The following is a 19,959-nucleotide window of genomic DNA, read 5'->3' as shown; positions in this document are numbered from 1 at the left end:
TGGAGGAGGGTGGACAGGGAGTGGTGTGTGTTCGCTCCCAGTTACACACTTTCCGCCTCCAATACCTGCAGAGATACCTATTCGCAGATCCGTCTCCGCAGTGGTGCCAGCTGGCAACCAGTTTCTTTCGCCAGCTGCGCAATATGAGGTATGATCGGCAACTGTTTATCATCAGGCCCGAGGGTTTAGGTAGAGACCTCTCGGTGCTGCCGGCATACTATCGGGACTTACTTAAGGCCTGGAAACTGGTCTCCGCGACCAGGAAGGAACAGGCGGTGGGGGTTGATTTCCTCGCCGAGCCCCTGCTGTATAATCCGGCAGTGGGGGCTCGGATGTTGGATTCACCCTCTATTTGCCGCCGGCTAATCCTGGCGCAGGTGACCAGAGTCGGGGATCTCCTGGACTTTGGGCGGCGATACTGGGTAAGAGCAGAGGTGCTCGCGCCCCGTATGGGTCTGCGTACTGCCCGCGTCCCTCGTCGCTTGATCCAGGAGATTACGGATGCCATCCACCCCGACTCACGCACCTTCATTGAGGGGTTATTGCAGACCGGAGAGCCTTGTCAGCCTATCAACTTCAGCTCTCCGGATTTTTGCGTGGAACCGAAGCCACGGCAACCCCCTCTGGCTCTTCTTTCCCCCAACCTCAGCAAGTTGGGGGATATGTCCCCGGCGTGTTTCCGCGGCATGCCGAGGAAAGTCCTGTATTCTCTTGTGCTCCATATAGTGCATTACCTCGCCCTTGTCACCCGCCCAGACACCATCTGGAGGCGGGTATTCCCTGCGAACGAGGGCGAGAGACCCCGGTGGAGGGAACTCTATTCATCTTTGGTTCCCGGTCCCGCCGGGGATTTGGGTTGGAGGGTCCTCCACGGTGCACTGAGCACAGGAGAGTATTTGGCACACTTCACGGACTCCCCCGCCGCCTGTCCCTTCTGTGGCGAGCGGGAGTCCGTATATCACATTTATTCGAGTTGCGCTAGACTGCAGCCCCTCATGTCCTTCTTGAGGAGCCTTCTCCTGCAGTTCTGGCTGGGTTTTTCCCCTCAACTTTTTATTTTTGGGTGCCCAGTGTCCCGGAACGATAAGCCTAGGGATCTCCTGGTCAACCTGCTCCTGGCATTGGCTAAGGTAGCCATTTGTAAAACCAGGAAGCAGTGTTTGGAGGGGAGGGTCCCAACAAACATCGTGGCCATGTTCCGGGCGCTGGTGCACTCCCGTATTCGGGCAGAGTACTCGTACGCCGAGTCCACTGGGACGGTTTCAGAGTTTGCCTCCCAGTGGGCGTTAGGCGGGGTGCTTTGCTCGGTACCCCCCATCAAGGGTTCTTCAGAATTAACCCTTCTGTTTTAAGTGCACTTTAGCAGTGTACTTGTTGGATTCATTTACTTTTTTGTTTGACTGGTTTTTTCTTTGTTCTACTTGGTAACAAGTAGAATTGTTGTTTAACTGAATTGGCCGGCTTCGCCGGCCAATCAGTTTCAAACCAGATCAAAATAGGTCCACTCAGGGGAACTTGCCTGCTTGCAGTTTGGCTGTGACATCTCTAATACAGAGTGCTTTTCCTGGTAATGTACAGGTTAATAAAAGCTTCAGTCAGACTCAGAACTTTGCAACTAATATTGACAATTTACTATAAATCATTCTTCCTGTTATTACACAGGTTATTAAGAATTTATATTAGCGTTAGGGACCCCTGATATGTGGTCTGCCTTGGCGTTGGCTCAGGGGCTTACAACAATTTTGGCCAAAAATGTCAAACTAAAAGACCATTTTACTTATTAGATATTTATACATATATATTTAGGCACTGTACCGTGTATGAGTCTCACTGGATGTGCTAAAAACTGAGCTTTGTCTGTGTTTTATGTTCTGTCTCTGGTTTTAAAATATATATATTGCCATGCTCAGTAGCACTCCTCTGTGACACTCATATGCTTATATATATGTTGTGGTCATTTTGGGGGTTCAATAGGAGCTTGTTAGGTGTCCAGTATGTTTTACAATTCTTGTCCAGCTAGTCATGGCTGATTGGAGGGTGGCAACCTCCTTCCTAATTTAAGCTCACCCCCTCCCACATTTAAATGGTTATGGGCTCACTCCATAGCATCTTCCACTCAGGGGAACTTGCCTGCTTGCAGTTTGGCTGTGACATCTCTAATACAGAGTGCTTTTCCTGGTAATGTACAGGTTAATAAAAGCTTCAGTCAGACTCAGAACTTTGCAACTAATATTGACAATTTACTATAAATCATTCTTCCTGTTATTACACAGGTTATTAAGAATTTATATTAGCGTTAGGGACCCCTGATATGTGGTCTGCCTTGGCGTAGGCTCAGGGGCTTACAACAATTTTGGCCAAAAATGTCAAACTAAAAGACCATTTTACTTATTAGATATTTATACATATATATTTAGGCACTGTACCGTGTATGAGTCTCACTGGATGTGCTAAAAACTGAGCTTTGTCTCTGTTTTATGTTCTGTCTCTGGTTTTAAAATATATATTGCCATGCTCAGTAGCACTCCTCTGTGACACTCATATGCTTATATATATGTTGTGGTCATTTTGGGGGTTCAATAGGAGCTTGTTAGGTGTCCAGTATGTTTTGGAAATCATAAAACAATAACCTAATATGCAATAGTCATATTTTTGGAGGGTTAAGAATGGACTCTCAAAAGGCTACATAAGATACCTTGGGTAAAATGGAGCTTGTATGAATTACATTAATCAAATAAATGTCTTTGTTTTAGGGCAGCTTTTTTGTAAATGAAGATATAAAAACATTTTTGATGTCATTTCTGCACAAGTAAGTCATATATTGATATGCTAATTTGAATTTGTTGTAAAATTATTGATTAGACTGCTTTATGTTGCATGGGGTGATTTAAAAATGCCATTAAGTCTTGAATATTGATAGGTTTCTGCATATGATCCATCTTATATAATATTTACAGCATAATAATAAAAATAAAAAAAATGTAATGTGTACGGTTTGTTTTAGTTCAAAGTGCCATATACGATATGGAGATAAACATTGATGGTAATGCTTTCTTATAACCAGGCCCGCCAACAGAAATCATGGGGCCCGGGACAAATGAAAGGAGCAGGTCCCTCCCCCCCCCCCCCCCAACCCATAGCGCACCTACCACGAAAAAATATCTTTTAGCGCGCAACTTTTACTTAACTGTTTTCTTATTGTGATACAGAAAAAACCATTACAATGCAACCTATTTATTTTTATATTTTCAACAAGACATGTGACTGCCTGCCTGGGTGGCTGAGTGGGCGGGTGGATGAATGACAGTAGAATGACAGTTGGGTGAATGGCGGTGGGTTGGTGGGTGGCTGGGTGAATGACGGTTGAATGACGGTGGGTGGATGAATGATGGGTGAATGACGGTTTTGGGTGAATGACGGTGGGTGAACATTGTGGGTGAATGACGGTTTGAATGGGAGACGGTGACTGGATGGGTGACTGGATGGGTGACAGTGACTGGGTGACAGTGACTTACCTTGACGGGGTGGGTGAAGCTTGCCGCCGGACTCTTTGCCCTCCTGCCCCCGATATCCCCGCGGCAGCTGCCCGGGAGGTGAGTGCAGGTGGGCGCGGGAGGTGGGCTCGGGGGAGGGGCACGGGGGGAAGACACGAGAGGTGGGCTCGGGGCTCGGGGGGGAGCGCGGGAATCTAGCATGGGGGGGAGCACTGGAAACTGGCCGCGGGGGAAAGCAGGCCGCAGGAAGAGCTGGTACTTTCCCCTCCGTCCCACGTTGGAAGCGGGGGGGGGGGGAGGAATAGGGGCCGCCGCAGGAGGCGCTGGTACTTTCCCCTCCGTCCCACGTTGGGAGCGGGGGGGGGGGGGGAATAGGGGCCGCCGCAGGAGGCGTTGCTACTTCCCCCTCCGTCCCACGTTGGGGGGGGGGGGAGCGGGCCCTGCACATGCGGGGCCCGGGACGCCAGTACCCTTTCTCCCCCGCTGTTGGCGGACCTGCTTATAACATTTGATTTTGAGGAACAAATGGGCATAAATGACAGTGCTTCTGCTGGATCCTGTACTGTTCTCTAGAGGACCATAAACATGAAACATCTTCATGTTCAAGTGCATTTTACAAATTTAAACACGTTTCTCTGCATTTAGAGCTGTACAGTGTCAATCAGCAGTGGGCAAAATGATATACTAAAAAAGCTGTGTTTGTGGCCCTTGAGCCCTGAAAAGGGCTGTATACATTGCCTTTCTCTCCTGTTCTACTCCTCTTCCTGATAAATAAAAAGGCATGATTGTTCTTAAGAAGTAGCGGCTAAGGATTTGCTGCCTCAAGCCCAGGATGTCCTGGTCTGGTTTAAATCAGTGATGCAGGAAACCTTTGATTCCTTCATGCAAGGCTTTCAGCTGGTAATGGAAGCTGGAGCTTCAGGTTCAAGGGTACACCAAACTGAGGCCTGAGCAATTTCATCAGCAGTGCCAGATTATGAGAACGATTTTGAAGATATTTCCTCAGAAGACGAGGGAGAAATTGAGGGTTATTTCTCTTTTAACCCTTCAGAGATCATCAAAATGATTAAAGCAATGACAGAGAATTTGGAAATTGAGGCCTCTAAAACACCACTGAGCAGGGAAGATGGAATGTTCGTGGGCATGTTACTCCTTGAAAAAGTGCTGGGGCACGAAACATGTAGGAGGTTTTCACTTCTGTTTCTGCATATGGACGAATAAAAGACTTATTTTTTATGACATTGTGGACCCATTCTCTCTGGCTGTGCGTCACATTCTCTCTGGATTTGCTTGTGGACGTCTCAACAGTGACAGCACGCCTGAGCACGGATAGAGGACGGGGGCACTTCTGATATGTGTTAGTTTATATATTATTATATATGGGGTTCATGCAGATCCAGGGATCATCCTAATGAGGGGCTTTGTGGTGGGTTAATTCCCGTTACCTTGCCCCTTCAGGGATTATTGGTCCCTATGAAGATGGCAGACCACTGAAGAACTGTCTAGTCTATCCTTAAGCCCCCGTACCCCCGCTGTGGACTTATATAGAAGATACTTATATTCTAGATCCGTCACTAGAGCGCTTGCATCACTGAACATTCTCTGCACATACATTTACGAAAACATTCAAGCAGATGTATCCCTTTCAATCAGAAGATACCAAGGCTTTGGATCAGCTTCTCAAAGTAGATTCTCCAGTTTCCAGATTGGTGAGAAACTACAATTCCGTTAGAACCGAGGTGGGCGCAGCCATATCACCAATTGCCACAAGTGGCGAATTGGCCATGAAAGTGTGACAAATTTGAGTTTGCCAGCTCCCACAGTAAAATAAACTTTTTACTGACGGTGTGTGCTGGTTTCCGCTTTCTGAATCAGTCAACAAAGTGAACCAGCAGCAGGTGATGAAGTGAGTGAAGCAGACAGTGTGTTTTGTTGTAAATGTTCGATTGAGCAACCCAATTTCTTAATTTTTACATGGTGGGCGATTTTCACTTCTCATTCGCCACACCTGTGGCTACGTTGAAAAATAGGTTGCCCACCTCTGTGCTAGAACAGCGGTGTGCAAACTGTGGGGCCTGAGACTTTTCTGGGGGGCACGGCGTTTACAGAGGCGCCACGCTGAGAACGCCAAGCCTCTGTAAATTTAATTACCAGGCTCTGGTCACGTGTCTCTGACAACACGGCGTCAAATGACGCATGTTGCTATGGAGATGTGAAGTCAAATGACGCCGCGGGTCATGTGGCGTCACATGACCCTGCGTCATTTAACGCATCATTAGATGCGAGAAGGGAGCAGGTCGGGGGGGGGGGGGCACAGGCGTGTGGAGTTTGCGCACCGCTGTGCTAGAAGATGCTTATCCATTTCAACATCCAATGGATAAGGAAATTGAAACAAGTTCAACAAAGGAGTTTATTATTTCTAGAGCTGCATGTATATCAGCAGTGGCTTTGGCCTGTATATCTAGTACTCTGTGCTTGGTTGGCTCAGATAGAAAAAGATCTAGAAGGCACAGTTACTGTAGATAAAAGATACACAGAAGTTATTCTAGTGAAGGCAATTTGTTTGTGTTTGACATGTAATTTGATTTCATCAGATTAACACCACTTATTCCCTCACTTGCTGTCTCTGTAAATCTCCAAACATACCACTTAGATTGTAAACGCCCCTGGGATAGGAATTTCCTTTCCTTTTGTCTTACTTTGTTGCATTTATTGTATTGTAATTCCCTGTGCTGGTTTTTTTCTCTCTTTTTGTAAAGTACTGAGTACACTGTGAGCACTATATAAATAAAGATCTACATAAATAAACAACAGGTAGAAAAACGGCAGTGCACTGCCAAGAAGACCAGGAGGAGGCTCACGGTTGCAGCAGCAAAAATGTATTGCATAAAAAAGATTGGACTAAATGTCCCCCCTAGACACAGCAATAGTCCACCAACGCGTTTCGGGCTCTATGCCCTTTCTCAAGGTGTACCTTACTCTATAGGGAGCCGATATTTATACCCTGGCGCCGAACGCGCCATTGAGTGACGTCACAGACAGACTAACCAATCGGCTGGCATCTCCTATTAGACGGATCCCTATTGGATGAATGGATCGCGTCATATCAAATAACTTTATTAAAAGCAAACAAACCCCTCCATTCAATGCAAGGGATATAGGATACAAGGTGAAGCCCTCCGATTGGCTTACTGAACACATAAACAAGTATAACTTTATTAAGGCTAACATTAACATCTTATTTACTAAAAACGTCTGTGACGTCAGTAATACGGCTTCCTCCCCCAGTGCAAACAGAACATAAACAAAAAGACTTTATCAAAAAAAGAACAATAATGAATTTTGTACAGAAAAAGAATTAAAAAGTGCCATTAGTCTAATGTTTTAAAGAAAATAACTCCCAAAAAGAAACATTAACGATAAAGAAACAAATCATTAAAAAATAGCACATTTGCACAATAATAACACACACATAACAAAAAAAGGAATATGTATCAAAGAAAATGTAAAGTTTTCTCCTTCATATCCCCTGAGCTCAATAGAGCACGACGACAACTTGATAACCATGAGCAAAATAAAATAAAGAACCTTAATTCATTAAATAAAGTACAGATGGCCCAAAGTATACCGATGTGCAAACCAGAGACCCAGGGTATTTAAAGGGGAAAAGGCAACTATATATTGATCAAGGATATGCATAAGGCAAATAAGACACAACTTATTGTTGCTTAGATGTAATTTGAATTTAAGACATTTCTTTGATATATTACTACTTGTCTTTGTAATTCAAACCAACTGAAAGTATACGTAGATGTTATTGGAAGGGGAAATATAATGATACAGATGGAAAAAGTTAATTTATCTTAGGAACCAAAGAGAAACGAACAAATTCATACAATAATAAGCAAATTTGTAGTGAAAATGGAATTTCAATTTGAAATTGATTGTACCCTAAAAAATTCTCAATCAGAGTATTATATTTAATTAGAGGGATATTGGTAATGGTTAAAATAAATAAAACAGAAATAAAAGTAATAATGAAGTTAGAGAAAATGGCCAAGGTCCCAGTCTGTTTTAAGTCCAAACAGGACCTGGGTTTTTAACGTAAATATCCAAAAGGCCTCCCTTTGGTCTAACCTTTTTGATACGATTCCCAACTCTTTCATGACAAGAAACAGACTCAATCCCACATACTTTAAGTAATCTACCATCCCCCTTAGGGCAATGGGTACAGTGTAGTGGCACCGGATGATTGAGGTCTCTTTTCTTGATGAGCCTGACATGCTCCATAATGCGTGTCTTAAGATTCCTCGTGGTCCGGCCCACATACTGTTTCCCACTCCCACAGGTGAGAAGGTAGATCACGAACGTGGTTTTACATTTGATAAAGCTACGTATATTAAATACAGCCTTAGTATATGTGCTCTCAAAAGTTTTGGTTAGAGATAAAAGAGCACAAATCTTGCAAGAACCGCATCTATATGAGCCTTTAGTGAAGGAACTTTGTCTGAGTCATGTGAGAACAAGCTAGGGGAAAGAGAATTGGATATGGTTTTAGCCTTTCTAAAGACCAGTTTTGGTTTTTGGGGTAGATCTTGTCCCAAAATTGGGTCAAGGCGTAAGATGCTCCAATGTTTCTCCAAGATTAGTCTCACTTCTTGTGCCTATCGGCTAAACCGAGTAATAAACAATGGGTTATCTTGTTAGGATGCCTTTTTTAGTTTCCTTTTTAACAATTGGCTCCTTTCCATAACCTCAGCTTCTCCCAGTGCTTTATTTAGGTCAAGGGGATCATAGCCCCTGGCTAGAAATCTATTATACAAGTCATCTGATTGTCTATGGACGTCAACATCTTTGGAGCAGTTTCTTTTTATCCTCATGAACTGCCCCTTTGGTATTCCTTTTACAAGTGCTCTGGGGTGGCAGCGATCGGCTCTCAAATAAGTATTTTGTGAATTTTCTTTTCGAAAAATGTCTGTGTGAATATTTAAGGAGTGATCGACATAAAATAATCCAAATATTTAAGGTAATCAAAGGAAAATGTGAATTTGAAACCATGATTATTGTGAAGTAAATCTATAAATAATAACATAGTGTTAGTGTCACCCTCCCAAATGAAAATCAAGTCGTCGATGAAACGATGATAAAAAACAATGTGATCCCTAAATGGGTTCCTATCTCCAAACATGTGGAACGACTCCCACCATCCCATGAATAAATTTGCATAGGATGGGGCAAAGCTGGTTCCCATGGCAGTTCCACGTGTTTGGAGATAGTAAACACCATCAAACAAAAATAATTGGGGGTTAATAAAAAGTGAATGGAGTCCAGAATGAAACTCCCCTGTGCTGGTGATAAATCAGAAGAATCCAAAAAGTAGCTCGAAGCTGCCATCCCCAGGTCATGCCTGATGATTGTATATAATGATGTGACATCCATAGACAACCATACAAAGTTTGGTCTCCAAGACACACTTTCTAGTTGATTAATTAAATCGGCACTGTCTAGAATGTTAGACGGCAAAGCTAACGCCAGGGGTTGGAGATAGTGGTCCACGTTCCGTGACAGACCATCTCCCAAAGATCCAATACTAGAGACAATAGGCCTCCCTGGAGGGGTGACCAACGTCTTATAGATCTTTGAGAGATGGTGGAACAAAGAGGGAAGTACCCCACCTGTTCATTCATGTCAGACTTGAGGAAGCTCCTTGAAAAAGGGAAAATTTTGGGGGTGTTGGATGCCAACGAGACTGAGTTCCTATATAATCCATTTCCAACCACGGCCGTGTTCCACCATCTCCCAAAGATCCATAAGACATTGGTCTCCCCTCCAGGGAATTTGTTCATTTCTCTTTGGTTCCTAAGATAAATTAACTTTTTCCATCTGTATCATTATATTTTCCCTTCCTATAACATCTACGTATACTTCCAGTTGGTTTGAATTACAAAGACAAGTAGTAATATTACAAAGAATTTTGCTCATGGTTATCAAGTTGTCGTTGTGCTCTATTGAGCTCAGGGGATATGAAGGAGAAAACTTTACATTTTCTTTGATACATATTCCTTTTTTTGTTATGTGTGTGTTATTATTGTGCAAATGTGCTATTTTTTAATGATTTGTTTCTTTATCGTTAATGTTTCTTTTTGGGAGTTATTTTCTTTAAAACATTAGACTAATGGCACTTTTTAATTCTTTTTCTGTACAAAATTCATTATTGTTCTTTTTTTGATAGCCTTTTTGTTTATGTTCTGTTTGCACTGGGGGAGGAAGCCGTATTACTGACGTCACAGACGTTTTTAGTAAATAAGATGTTAATGTTAGCCTTAATAAAGTTATACTTGTTTATGTGTTCAGTAAGCCAATCGGAGGGCTTCACCTTGTATCCTATATCCCTTGCATTGAATGGAGGGGTTTGTTTGCTTTTAATAAAGTTATTTGATATGACGCGATCCATTCATCCAATAGGGATCTGTCTAATAGGAGATGCCAGCCGATTGGTTAGTCTGTCTGTGACGTCACTCAATGGCGCGTTCGGCGCCAGGGTATAAATATCGGCTCCCTATAGAGTAAGGTACATCTTGAGAAAGGGCATAGAGCCCGAAACGCGTTGGTGGACTATTGCTGTGGCTAGGGGGGACATTTAGTCCAATCTTTTTTATGCAATACATTTTTGCTGCTGCAACCGTGAGCCTCCTCCTGGTCTTCTTGGCAGTGCACTGCTGTTTTTCTACCTGTTCCTGCTGCTTATCTGGTAGATCGCACGCCAATCAATCATCTGCTGTTGGATACTCCTGGAAAAAAGTGAGTCTGCTTTATGGGTTGCTATACCCTGTTATTCTCACCATATGGGACTCTGTCTGTACTAATTATAAGTGGTGCCAATGGCATTAAGTACTAGTCCCCTAACCCTATTAGGGCAACTTTATTGTACACACAGTACATTGGGAGTTCTTTCAACTGCAGTTATTATTACTCCAAGGACTTGTTCTTCTGATGCACTGGCGTTCTATACATCTCTACAGTCATCAAAAGCCCATAGGACTGTTAGTATAGAGCAAGACATGCTCTATGGCAGCGGTGCGCAAACTGTGGGGCGCGACCCCCAGGGGGGGCGCAAGACTACCGACGGGGGGCGCGGGGTTTACAGAGGCCCCGCGCGCTTCCCGAAGGCACCTAAATTAAGTGCCGGGGGAGCTGCAGGGCCTCTGCAAAGCTAACTTACCGTGGCTACGGCGGCTTCCTCCTGCGTCACCATGGCAACGCGGCGTCAAAATGACGCTGCGAGGTCATGTGACGTCACGTTGCTATGGCAACGTGACGTCATTACGCCTGAGCGCGGGTAAGTTGGGGTTGGGGGGGGGCGCGGGAGTGAGGGGACAGCCGTCAGGGGGGCGCAGGGAAAAAAGTTTGCGCCCCCCTGCTCTATGGTTAAAATCATAACTGGCTGGTGCTTCTAAAACCAAGCTATGCATTATTCCTTTTGATGTTTCCTTGTTGTTTGGTCCAGAGTTGGAACACATTATAGAGATAACTATAGAACAGAGAGTTTATTTCTCAATATTGAAGATTGGCCCACAGGATTAGATAATTTTTAAGATTCTCAAAAAATGTACCAATGGAATCGAGACCAGTTAAATTTCCCAGGATGGATATTTCCATTTGAGGCTGCTAGGCAGACAGAATAAAGACATGAGTGATGACACCATTCTTATCCAAAAACAAAAGTTAACAGCAAGCATTTACCGGTGGGAGGAAGGCTGACGCATTTCACTCAAATATGGAGACTGCCGACTTCAGACCTGGGGGTTCTCCAGACACTGTCAAGAGGATACTCAATTGAATTTCTTGCGTATCCACCAGAACATTTTGTGTTATTGAAAATCACCTGTTCCCTAAAAAGACCAGCTATTTTGGAAACAGTGGACCACTTTCTAGCATCAGAAGTCATTCCCGAAGTACCTCTACAAGAAAGATTTACAGAAACCTATTCCCTTTCTTGTTCTAAAAACATTAGGCAAATCTCCATCATTTTTGGATGTGAAGGAAGTCAACAAATTTGTCAAGTGCAAATGATTCAAAATGGAGACTCTAAGATCTGTGATAAACTGTCATGGCTTCACCAGATCTACAAGACGCATGTTTGTAAGTACCCATATGCTTAACTCGCCAAAGGTTTCTGAGATTCTCTACAAGATGCAAAATGAGAAATCCGGAACTTCCAGTTTACTACATTGCTCTGTGGCCTCTGTTCACCCTGAGGGTCTTCATGAAAATGATGGTGGTCATGGCAGCTGTGCTAATGCTAGTATTTCATTTGTCCCCCATCTAGACGACTGCATGATAAAGGCAAGTGTCAAGGGTTGATCTATGGCTGGAGTGGATCCCTGTGGCAGGGAGCGTGGTCGGGGTCACAAGCAGAGGTCTGAGGCAGACAGCAGATAGCATGGTCAGCAACGAGGAGACAGGATTGGCACTCGTGAACAGGACTGGGACTGAGGAACAGGGCAGCAGCAGCAAAGGCAGCAGCAAATACAGGAACATAGCAGGTGCTGGAGGAACTAGTATAAACAGGCAAGGGAGGAACAGGAAAGGGAGGTTTATATAGGTCTGGCTGGAAGCATGGGAAAGGTGCAAAGGTGTCCGGTTTCAGTCTGGAAGCAAGAGCAGCAGCAGTCCCTGTGGATGTTCATGGGTACAGCAGGCTAAAACCTGACATTACTCCCCTCTCCAATGAGCGTTCTCCGGATGATCTTTCCTAGGCTTGTCCGGATATCTCTGGTGGAAAGCCCTGACCAGTCGTGAAGCATGTACGAAACTTTTTGGTTCCCAGGACCTCTCCTCTGGGCCAGGTGGACCAGGTACTGGAGTGTCCCTCGATGTAACCTGGAGTCCAAAATTCTTTCCACAATAAATTCCTCTTCGTTATCCACCAGGACATGGTCAGGAGAAATTGGCCATTCCACCACGGCTTGAATCTTGTCTGGGTCCATTCTCAAACCCTCAGGGGAGATGACATAACCGAGAAATTGCATGCTGGTGTTTTCAAAATCAAATTTTTCTAATTTAATGTACTATTTGTGCTTTCGAAGACACTCTAGGACAATCTGGACATGTTTCTGATGATCCATGATGTTATCTGAGAAGATTAGGATATCATCCAGGTATGCTACTACGAATTGGTCCAGTAACTCTCGGAGAACATCATTAATTAAATGCTGAAAGGTAGGAGGAGCATTAGAGTCCTAAAGGTATCGCCAGGTATTCATAGTGCCCATAACGGTTTTGTAAGGCTATTCTCCACTCGTCACCGGGTTGGATGCGGACCAAATTATATGCCCCTCAGATCTAATTTGGTAAAGATATTGGCTATCCGAATTCTTTCCAATAATTCGGGAATCAGAGATAACAAATACCTGCTCTTTACTGTGATTTTATTTAGTCCCCCATTGTCAATGTAGGGACGTAGAGAACCGTCTTTCTTTACTACGGAGAAGAGAGCAACACCTGGCGGGGAATTAGAGGGTCGGATGAAACCCTTTGACAGGTTCTCCTGCAGGTAGTCATTGAGAACCTTCAATTCTTGTTCTAAGGGAATAGATTCTTCCGAAAGGAATGGCAGCACCCGGTAATAGTTCAATGGGGCAGTCGTAAGAACGATGTGGGGGAAGCGTATCCGTGTTCCTTTTTGTCACACACATGCAAAAACTCAAGAGTATGGAGTTGGCAGCAGACTTTTTTGAGAAGAAGAAATCTTAGGTATTCCCACACACTCTGGTGAATTAATTTTAGATAGGCAGGCTAGATGCTAGTGTTCTGAGGGAAACGTGAGTATCTTGGTCTTCCAGTCAATTAGTGGATTGTGGATCACGAGCCATGGATTTCAGATCCCTAAGTGGTGGGCTATCTTGTTCTAACATAGGGGAGACCCAAGCAAGAGCCTCATCTTTGAGCAAGGTGATAAGTCCAACCTTGACTACGTCGGTATTATAGCTGGTGGGCTGTAGCTTAAACAGAAGTTGGCATTGATTGTGAAAATCCCGGAATGATTGTCTTTTCCCCCCGAATCTTTCCAGAAGGGGTACACGGGGTGCGGTTTGCACAGGCACAGTGTTTTGAACAGGCGCAGCGATTATAGCTGTACGCAGTCCACGTACTTTAGCTTCTGCGGATACAGCATGTTCTTCCACACAACCAAGGCAGTTGAAAACATGTTTTTGTTGTTGGAAGCCAATCATGGCACGTTGCAAGTCAATAATCAGCTGATCCTCGGTCAGGTCTTTTCCGGCGGAATCCATGGTAGGGCCTGTTTATTCTGTCAAGGGTTGATCTACGGCTGGTGTGGATTCCAGTGGTAAGAACAGCAGGGAGCATGGTCGGGGTCACAAGCAGAGGCCGAAGGCGGGCGGCATATAGTGTGGTCGAATCACAAGGAGAGGTCGGAGGCAGGCGGCAGATAGCGTGGTCGAGGTCACAAGCAGAGGTCGGAGGCGGGCGGCATATAGTGTGGTCGAATCACAAGGAGAGGTCGGAGGCAGGCGGCAGATAGCGTGGTCGAGGTCACAAGCAGAGGTCGGAGGCATATAGTGTGGTCGAGTCACAAGCAGAAGTCCGAAGCAGATAGCGTGGTCGGGGTCACAAGTACAGGTCGGCAACGAGGAGACAGGAACAGGACTCGGGAACAGGATTGGGACTGAGTAACAGGGCAATAGCAGCAAAGGCAGCAGCAGCAAATACAGGAACCTAGCAGGTGCTGGAGGAACCAGGAGGATCAGGAAAGGGAGATTTATATAGGTCTTGCTGGAGGCATGGGACAGGTGCAATGGTCGTTCTTGAAGATAGGGGAGTGCAGATATCAATGGTGCACATGAAAAATAATGATAAAAAAACAACATAGTGCAAATAAAGTTTTTCAAAAATGTAAAAGCCAGATGTTTTAAGAAGTTTCTCACGAATGGAGACTCACGTCATGTTAAAAATAAAGTGGCATCTCTACAAATGTAGTAGATGTTGGACTCTGTGTGAATGGGTGAAGATTCTCCACTTGAATGTAGTTCAGTTCTAATGCCGTACAGTGTCATATAATAACGGGCACATAAAGGTTAGTGTGCATCCATCTCCAATATTATCCACTACCTCCATTGCCTCCGTCTCAGACCTCTCAGTTGCAGTGCGTCACTTCCGGTCTGTGGCACGGCTCCCGGATGGAGGAGGGTCTTGGCGGCCGGCTATGCTCTGATGGGGGCGGATCGGAGTCCTCTGGATACAACGCAGCAAACGACTACGCGTTTAGCTAGTAAAGCTTCATCAAGTTTCAGAGTGGAAGCAAGAGCGGCAGCATCCAGGTGGATTTTCATGGATACTGCAGGTTAAAACCTGACAGCAAAAACTGACAATGTATCAAAACAGTAGTCCTGATCTTAACCCAATTTCGGATGGTTGATCAATTGGGAGAAAAACAAGCTCTCTCCATCTTAAAACCTTCCCATTCCTGGGTCTGATGTTCAATATGGTACAAGAGAGAATCTTTCTTCCTCCAGGAAGATATTTTTCCCTAGTAAAGGAATGCAGGAGAATAGGATCCGCATTCCATCGTTTGATCAGACGATGTTTGAAATTTCTAGTTCTCTTATCTGGATCAATAGAGGCAGTACCCTGGGCAAGAAGACATAAGACCACTACAGAACAAAATGTTGTCAACCTGGGACAAGCAGATCGATTCTCTGGAGGTATAAATCCCTCTCTCCATAACAACAATTATCTATTGTCTGGTCGAAAAATCTAAAATGAACCCTTTCAATACTGAATGGGACTCGTGGAGAAGCAGTCACATGATCACTCCATCACGGATGACGGAATGGAACGGGAGGAATCCCCATCCTGTTCCACTGCACTTTACATCGCATCAGACACGATCTGCCCTAAAAAAATCAAGAGGGCTTATTTTGACGTAGCTATTACGCCATGGGGCGGCCCCTGGTGCGCCAGACCCCATGACGCACAATCAGACCTGGCATGCTTTCGGCCCAAACCCTCAGACCAAAAAGAGAAAGCATTTCAATCCCTGGGTTTAGTAAGGTGCCTAATAATGTATTTAGAGAAATCGGCAGCCTGGAGGAAATCAGAAAGATTGTTCTATTTTCAGGACCCAGGACAAAATCAAAAGATTTGATTTGCCACCAGCTGTCAAAGCCAATTATCAAGCAAGAATTCAATCTCTTCTTTCGATTTTAAAGTTTATTCAACAAGATTTTTTTTTTTTTTTTTTGCTGCATATTGGGGAGAGAGAGCAGAAGATTTTGTGGCTGAAATCTGCAGGTCAGATATCAACACTTTAGTCAGGCGCTATAAGATCTTTTCTTAGTTAGTGGGAAATTTTGACCGTGAAAGTATTACTACGTCAGAAATGTCAAAAACCTAACCAATTTCACAAAATATTTTATGGAAAGACACCTCGCTCAAAACAAAAAATATGATTCTTAATTACAGTGGACAAAAGGTAATGCGTGCTACCAGGTAAGAGGAATTGTAAATGTAACAATACTTAGGAGTACTCATGTAAAGAATCCCATTTGTGGTGCACAGCAAGAAAAAGTTGGTAAGTGGAATATATTTAAATAACTTTATTTAATATAAATTAAATTATATTAAATAAAGTTTATTTTAATTTATTCCACTTCCCAACTTTGTCTTGCTGTGCACCTCAAAGGGGATTCTTTTTCTGAGTACCCCTGAGTACTGTTACATTTACAGTTGCACAAAATAACAGATGCATACCTAGGCCACCGTGTTAAATTGGTTCAGTAGCTTGGAGTTGACTGGGGCAGTTCTTTGGGGTGATTGCCCTCTGAATAGTATAGTTGCCAGCATGTTGGAAACGACTTTAAAGCCTGACGCACAAAGCCTTTTTCTCTTGGGACTACAGGGTAGCAACCATTTCTTCTTTAACATCACCACAAGAATGCTATTTTACTTTAGTGCAGAACCAAGAGAAATGCTTGCAATAACATGAATATCCATAAAAGCTGCACTGTTTTGCATGTTTGTCACAGATCTTCATTTTCAGGTGGTATTTTCTTACGTGCTGGTAAAAATGACAGTCTACTTACAAAATCAGAATTAAGAATTAAGGCAGTAATTGTTTTGTAGATATTGAAGTAGGCTTGTTTGGTTTTAGGACATAGATTAATTATTGAGCAAAGACCATGTTTAATGAACCAATAAAAGACTGCATACTGGTGAATTCTATTTTAGATGATATATACAGTATATATATATATTTTTTTTTTAATGAAATCTAATGTATTGCCTTACATTTTAGGTATTATTATTTGTATGATTCTGATAGACGCCTGGGCCTTCTGCCACTATATCACGAAGACGCTTGTTGCTCTTTTAGTCTTCCCAGTGTTCCACTTTCAGAAACCAGGTATGTATTCCAGTAGGGTTTAGTTTAAGCAAGTGATGTCGTTTTAAAATGAGCCTGCTCAGATGCATTGCTATAATATTATACTTGTGTTATTGTAAGGAAAAAATTATGTGGTCCTATTTTCTCTCAAGTACATGATACTCCTGTGCTAGGAAGTGGTTATTTTCATAAGAGCTGGGTAAAATGATACTGCTATTGCAACGGGCAGTGGAACAAGACAGTGGTTACATGTAATCAATCATGTGAATTTGATGGCAGATAAGAACCACCTTGTCTTCCCATTTTCCCATCTGCTGCAAAACCTCAGACCCTATTTGATAATTGGCTTTCTTTCGTCTCCTTGAAAGCCTTATGTCTAACCCAGGCATGTTAGAATTCCCTTACTATATTAGTCCCTACCACGTCTGCTGGGTGGCTATTCCACAAATCTACCACCCTTTCCGGGGAGAAGTACTTCTTCACATGTCCCCTTAGCCTGTCCCCCTCCAGCTTCGGAGAACGGCCTCTTGGTCTAGCACTTGGTCTTTCTTTGGAATATGCTTCCCTCCTGTACTTTGCTGAATACCTTTTATATATTTGGAAGTTTCTATCATCCACCCTCCCTCCCTTCTATCCTTTTTAAGTTGTTGATTTTAAGGTTGTGTAGACTTTGGTGATCAGTCTCATGCTGTAGATCAGGGGTGCGCAAACTGGGGGGGCACAAGATTCACTGTGGGGGGCACAGTGTACACAGAGGCCCCGTGCTCTTCCTGAAGGCATTTAAATTAAATCCCGGGGAACCGTGCAAAGGCCTCTGTAACACTCTCTTACCTTGGCTCAGACCACTTCGGGTGACGCGTCGCCATGGCAATGCGGGGTCACGTAATGTTTCGTTGCCATGGAAATGGGACGTCAGACTGCCGGGGGCCAAGGTGGGGAGGGGGAGAGCCAGCAGGGGAAGAAAATTCCGCACCACTGCTGTAGATTATGCACCATATTAGTAGTCCTTTTTTACAGAAACTCCAATGTATTTATGTCCTTCGAGATATGGTCTCCAGAATTGAACACAGTACTCTAGGTAAGGTCTCGCCAATGATCGATAAAGTGGCATCACCAATCCTCTCTGTTGCTAACCCTATAAAACCCAACCTCCTGCTGGCTTTCCTCATTGCGTTATGATATTGCTGGCCTACTTTTAAGTCTGCTAATATTACTCCTATGTCCCTTTCCTCTATAATATTTGACATTATAGTACCATTATTCCTGTATTCTGCCTTTGTATTTGTGTGACCCAAATGCATTATTTTGCCCTTTTTGGCATAAAATTGTAGTTGCCACACTATTGACCATTCCTCCAATCTTCCTAAATCATTAAGCACCCCCTGGGTTGTCAACTCTGTTTCAGATCTTTGTGTCAGCTACAAAAGTACATACTGTACTTCCCCTTCCAAGCCATTTGTAATGCTTGTAATACAGATTTTAAAGGGCACTAGTCCTAGTACAGATCCTTGAAAGACTCCACTGGTTACCTTCCCCTCTTCTGAATGCACTCCCTTTTTCACAACTCTCTGTCGTCTATCCTGTAACCAATGGCTTATCCATTCTACCATCTTAGAGTCCTATCTCAAGCATTGCAACTTGTTTATCAGTCGTCTTTGTGGGACAGTGCAAAGGCCTTATTAAAATCTAGGTAAGCTACATCTACTGCTCCACCCTGTTCTATCTATTACCGTAGTCACCCTGTCAAAAACATAACATAAATTTGATTTGTTTAACATGATTTCCCTCCATTAAATCCATGCAGCCGTAGATCTTGTAGGTTGTTGGACATTAGAATTCTATCTTTCAGCAATGTTTCCATTAATTTCCCCAATTCTTATGCAAGGCTCACTGGCCTGTATTTATCTGCCTCTTCCCTACTTCCATTTTTGTGAAGTGGGACTACGCTTACTCTTCTCCAGTTATCTGGAACTATACCTGTTAATAATCACTGGTTAACTACTGTAGCTGTGTTAATGATGGTGCCAGAACAACCCTAAGCTCTTTTAAAATCTTTGGATATATAACATCTGGCCCCATTGACTTGTCTACTTTTATTTTTGAAAATTCAATTATTGCTTTCTCCTCTGTAAATAGACGTGTCCAACTCCTTTCCATTTATATTTCTGTTACCCAACTGTGGTCCTTCTCCTTGTAAAGAGTGAGCAAAAAGTATTTATTTTTATTTATGTGGCTTGCTATACCTTATTAGTACCTCTCCTTTAATTGCCAGCTTGGTGCTGTCCTCTGCTAATACCCTATCCAATTCCTCCTCTTGTTGTGGAGGTCTGTACACCACCCTAGTATGAATGTTTTCTCCAGTACCTTTTACTGAGGTTGCGTTTATGTTATTGGGGACATAAAGGCCAACTCCTCCTACCTTGTCCTTTCAATATAGTGTAACCTGGTATCGCTATGCCCCAGTTCTTATTGTCATTGTACCATTTCTTTCAATTTGTGCCCTATACGGGTGTTGGGTCACCGTTTCCCTTTATTACCATATTACAAACTAACAAAGCAAGAAGGGAAATCATTGGGAAGCCAGGTAGTGCAGGGAGGTTATTGGCAGCGGAAAGAGAGTGGTAGTGATGTCACTTTATATATCATACTAGGTTCCGTTCTGGAGATAATTTCTTCAGAAGGACATACTGTAAATTAATTAGATTGTGCATCGAAAGGCTACTAAATTGTTGTTCTACATAAGGGGTGCGCAAAACTTTCCGCTGCGCCCTCCTGCCTGCTCTCCCCCCCTGCTCGCCCCTCCCCCCCTTACTTTGTCTCCGGCATCAAATGACACCACAGGATCATGTAACGTCAACATCTTGTGACCCACGTTGCCATGGTGTCACGTCACCCAAAGCCGTCGGAGATAAGGTAAGTGAACTTCGAGGCCTCGTGCGGTCCCCTGGCATTTCATTTAAATACTTTGGGGAAGAGCGCATGGCCTCTGTAAGCGCTGCGCTCCTCCCAGAAAATCTTGTGCCCCCCAGTTTGCGTAGTGTGTTCTACATCATAAAACTA

The 19,959-nt window shown here is 43.7% G+C and overlaps 1 protein-coding gene across 1 annotated transcript in view; it reads left to right on the top strand.

Moving 5' to 3' along the window:
• LOC142492649 (nuclear RNA export factor 1-like) overlaps window positions 1–19,959 on the top strand; it is a 103,347-nt gene that overhangs the window by 65,028 nt on the left and 18,360 nt on the right. The window contains exons 14-15 of the mRNA XM_075595489.1: window positions 2,754–2,809; window positions 16,813–16,920. Coding sequence (XP_075451604.1) covers window positions 2,754–2,809; window positions 16,813–16,920 — 164 coding nt within the window. The remainder of the gene's footprint in view (window positions 1–2,753; window positions 2,810–16,812; window positions 16,921–19,959) is intronic.

The sequence above is a fragment of the Ascaphus truei genome, chromosome 4, assembly GCF_040206685.1.
Source record: "Ascaphus truei isolate aAscTru1 chromosome 4, aAscTru1.hap1, whole genome shotgun sequence".
NCBI classification, from domain to species: Eukaryota; Metazoa; Chordata; class Amphibia; order Anura; family Ascaphidae; genus Ascaphus; species Ascaphus truei.
This window is presented reverse-complemented; position numbering and strand designations above follow the sequence as displayed.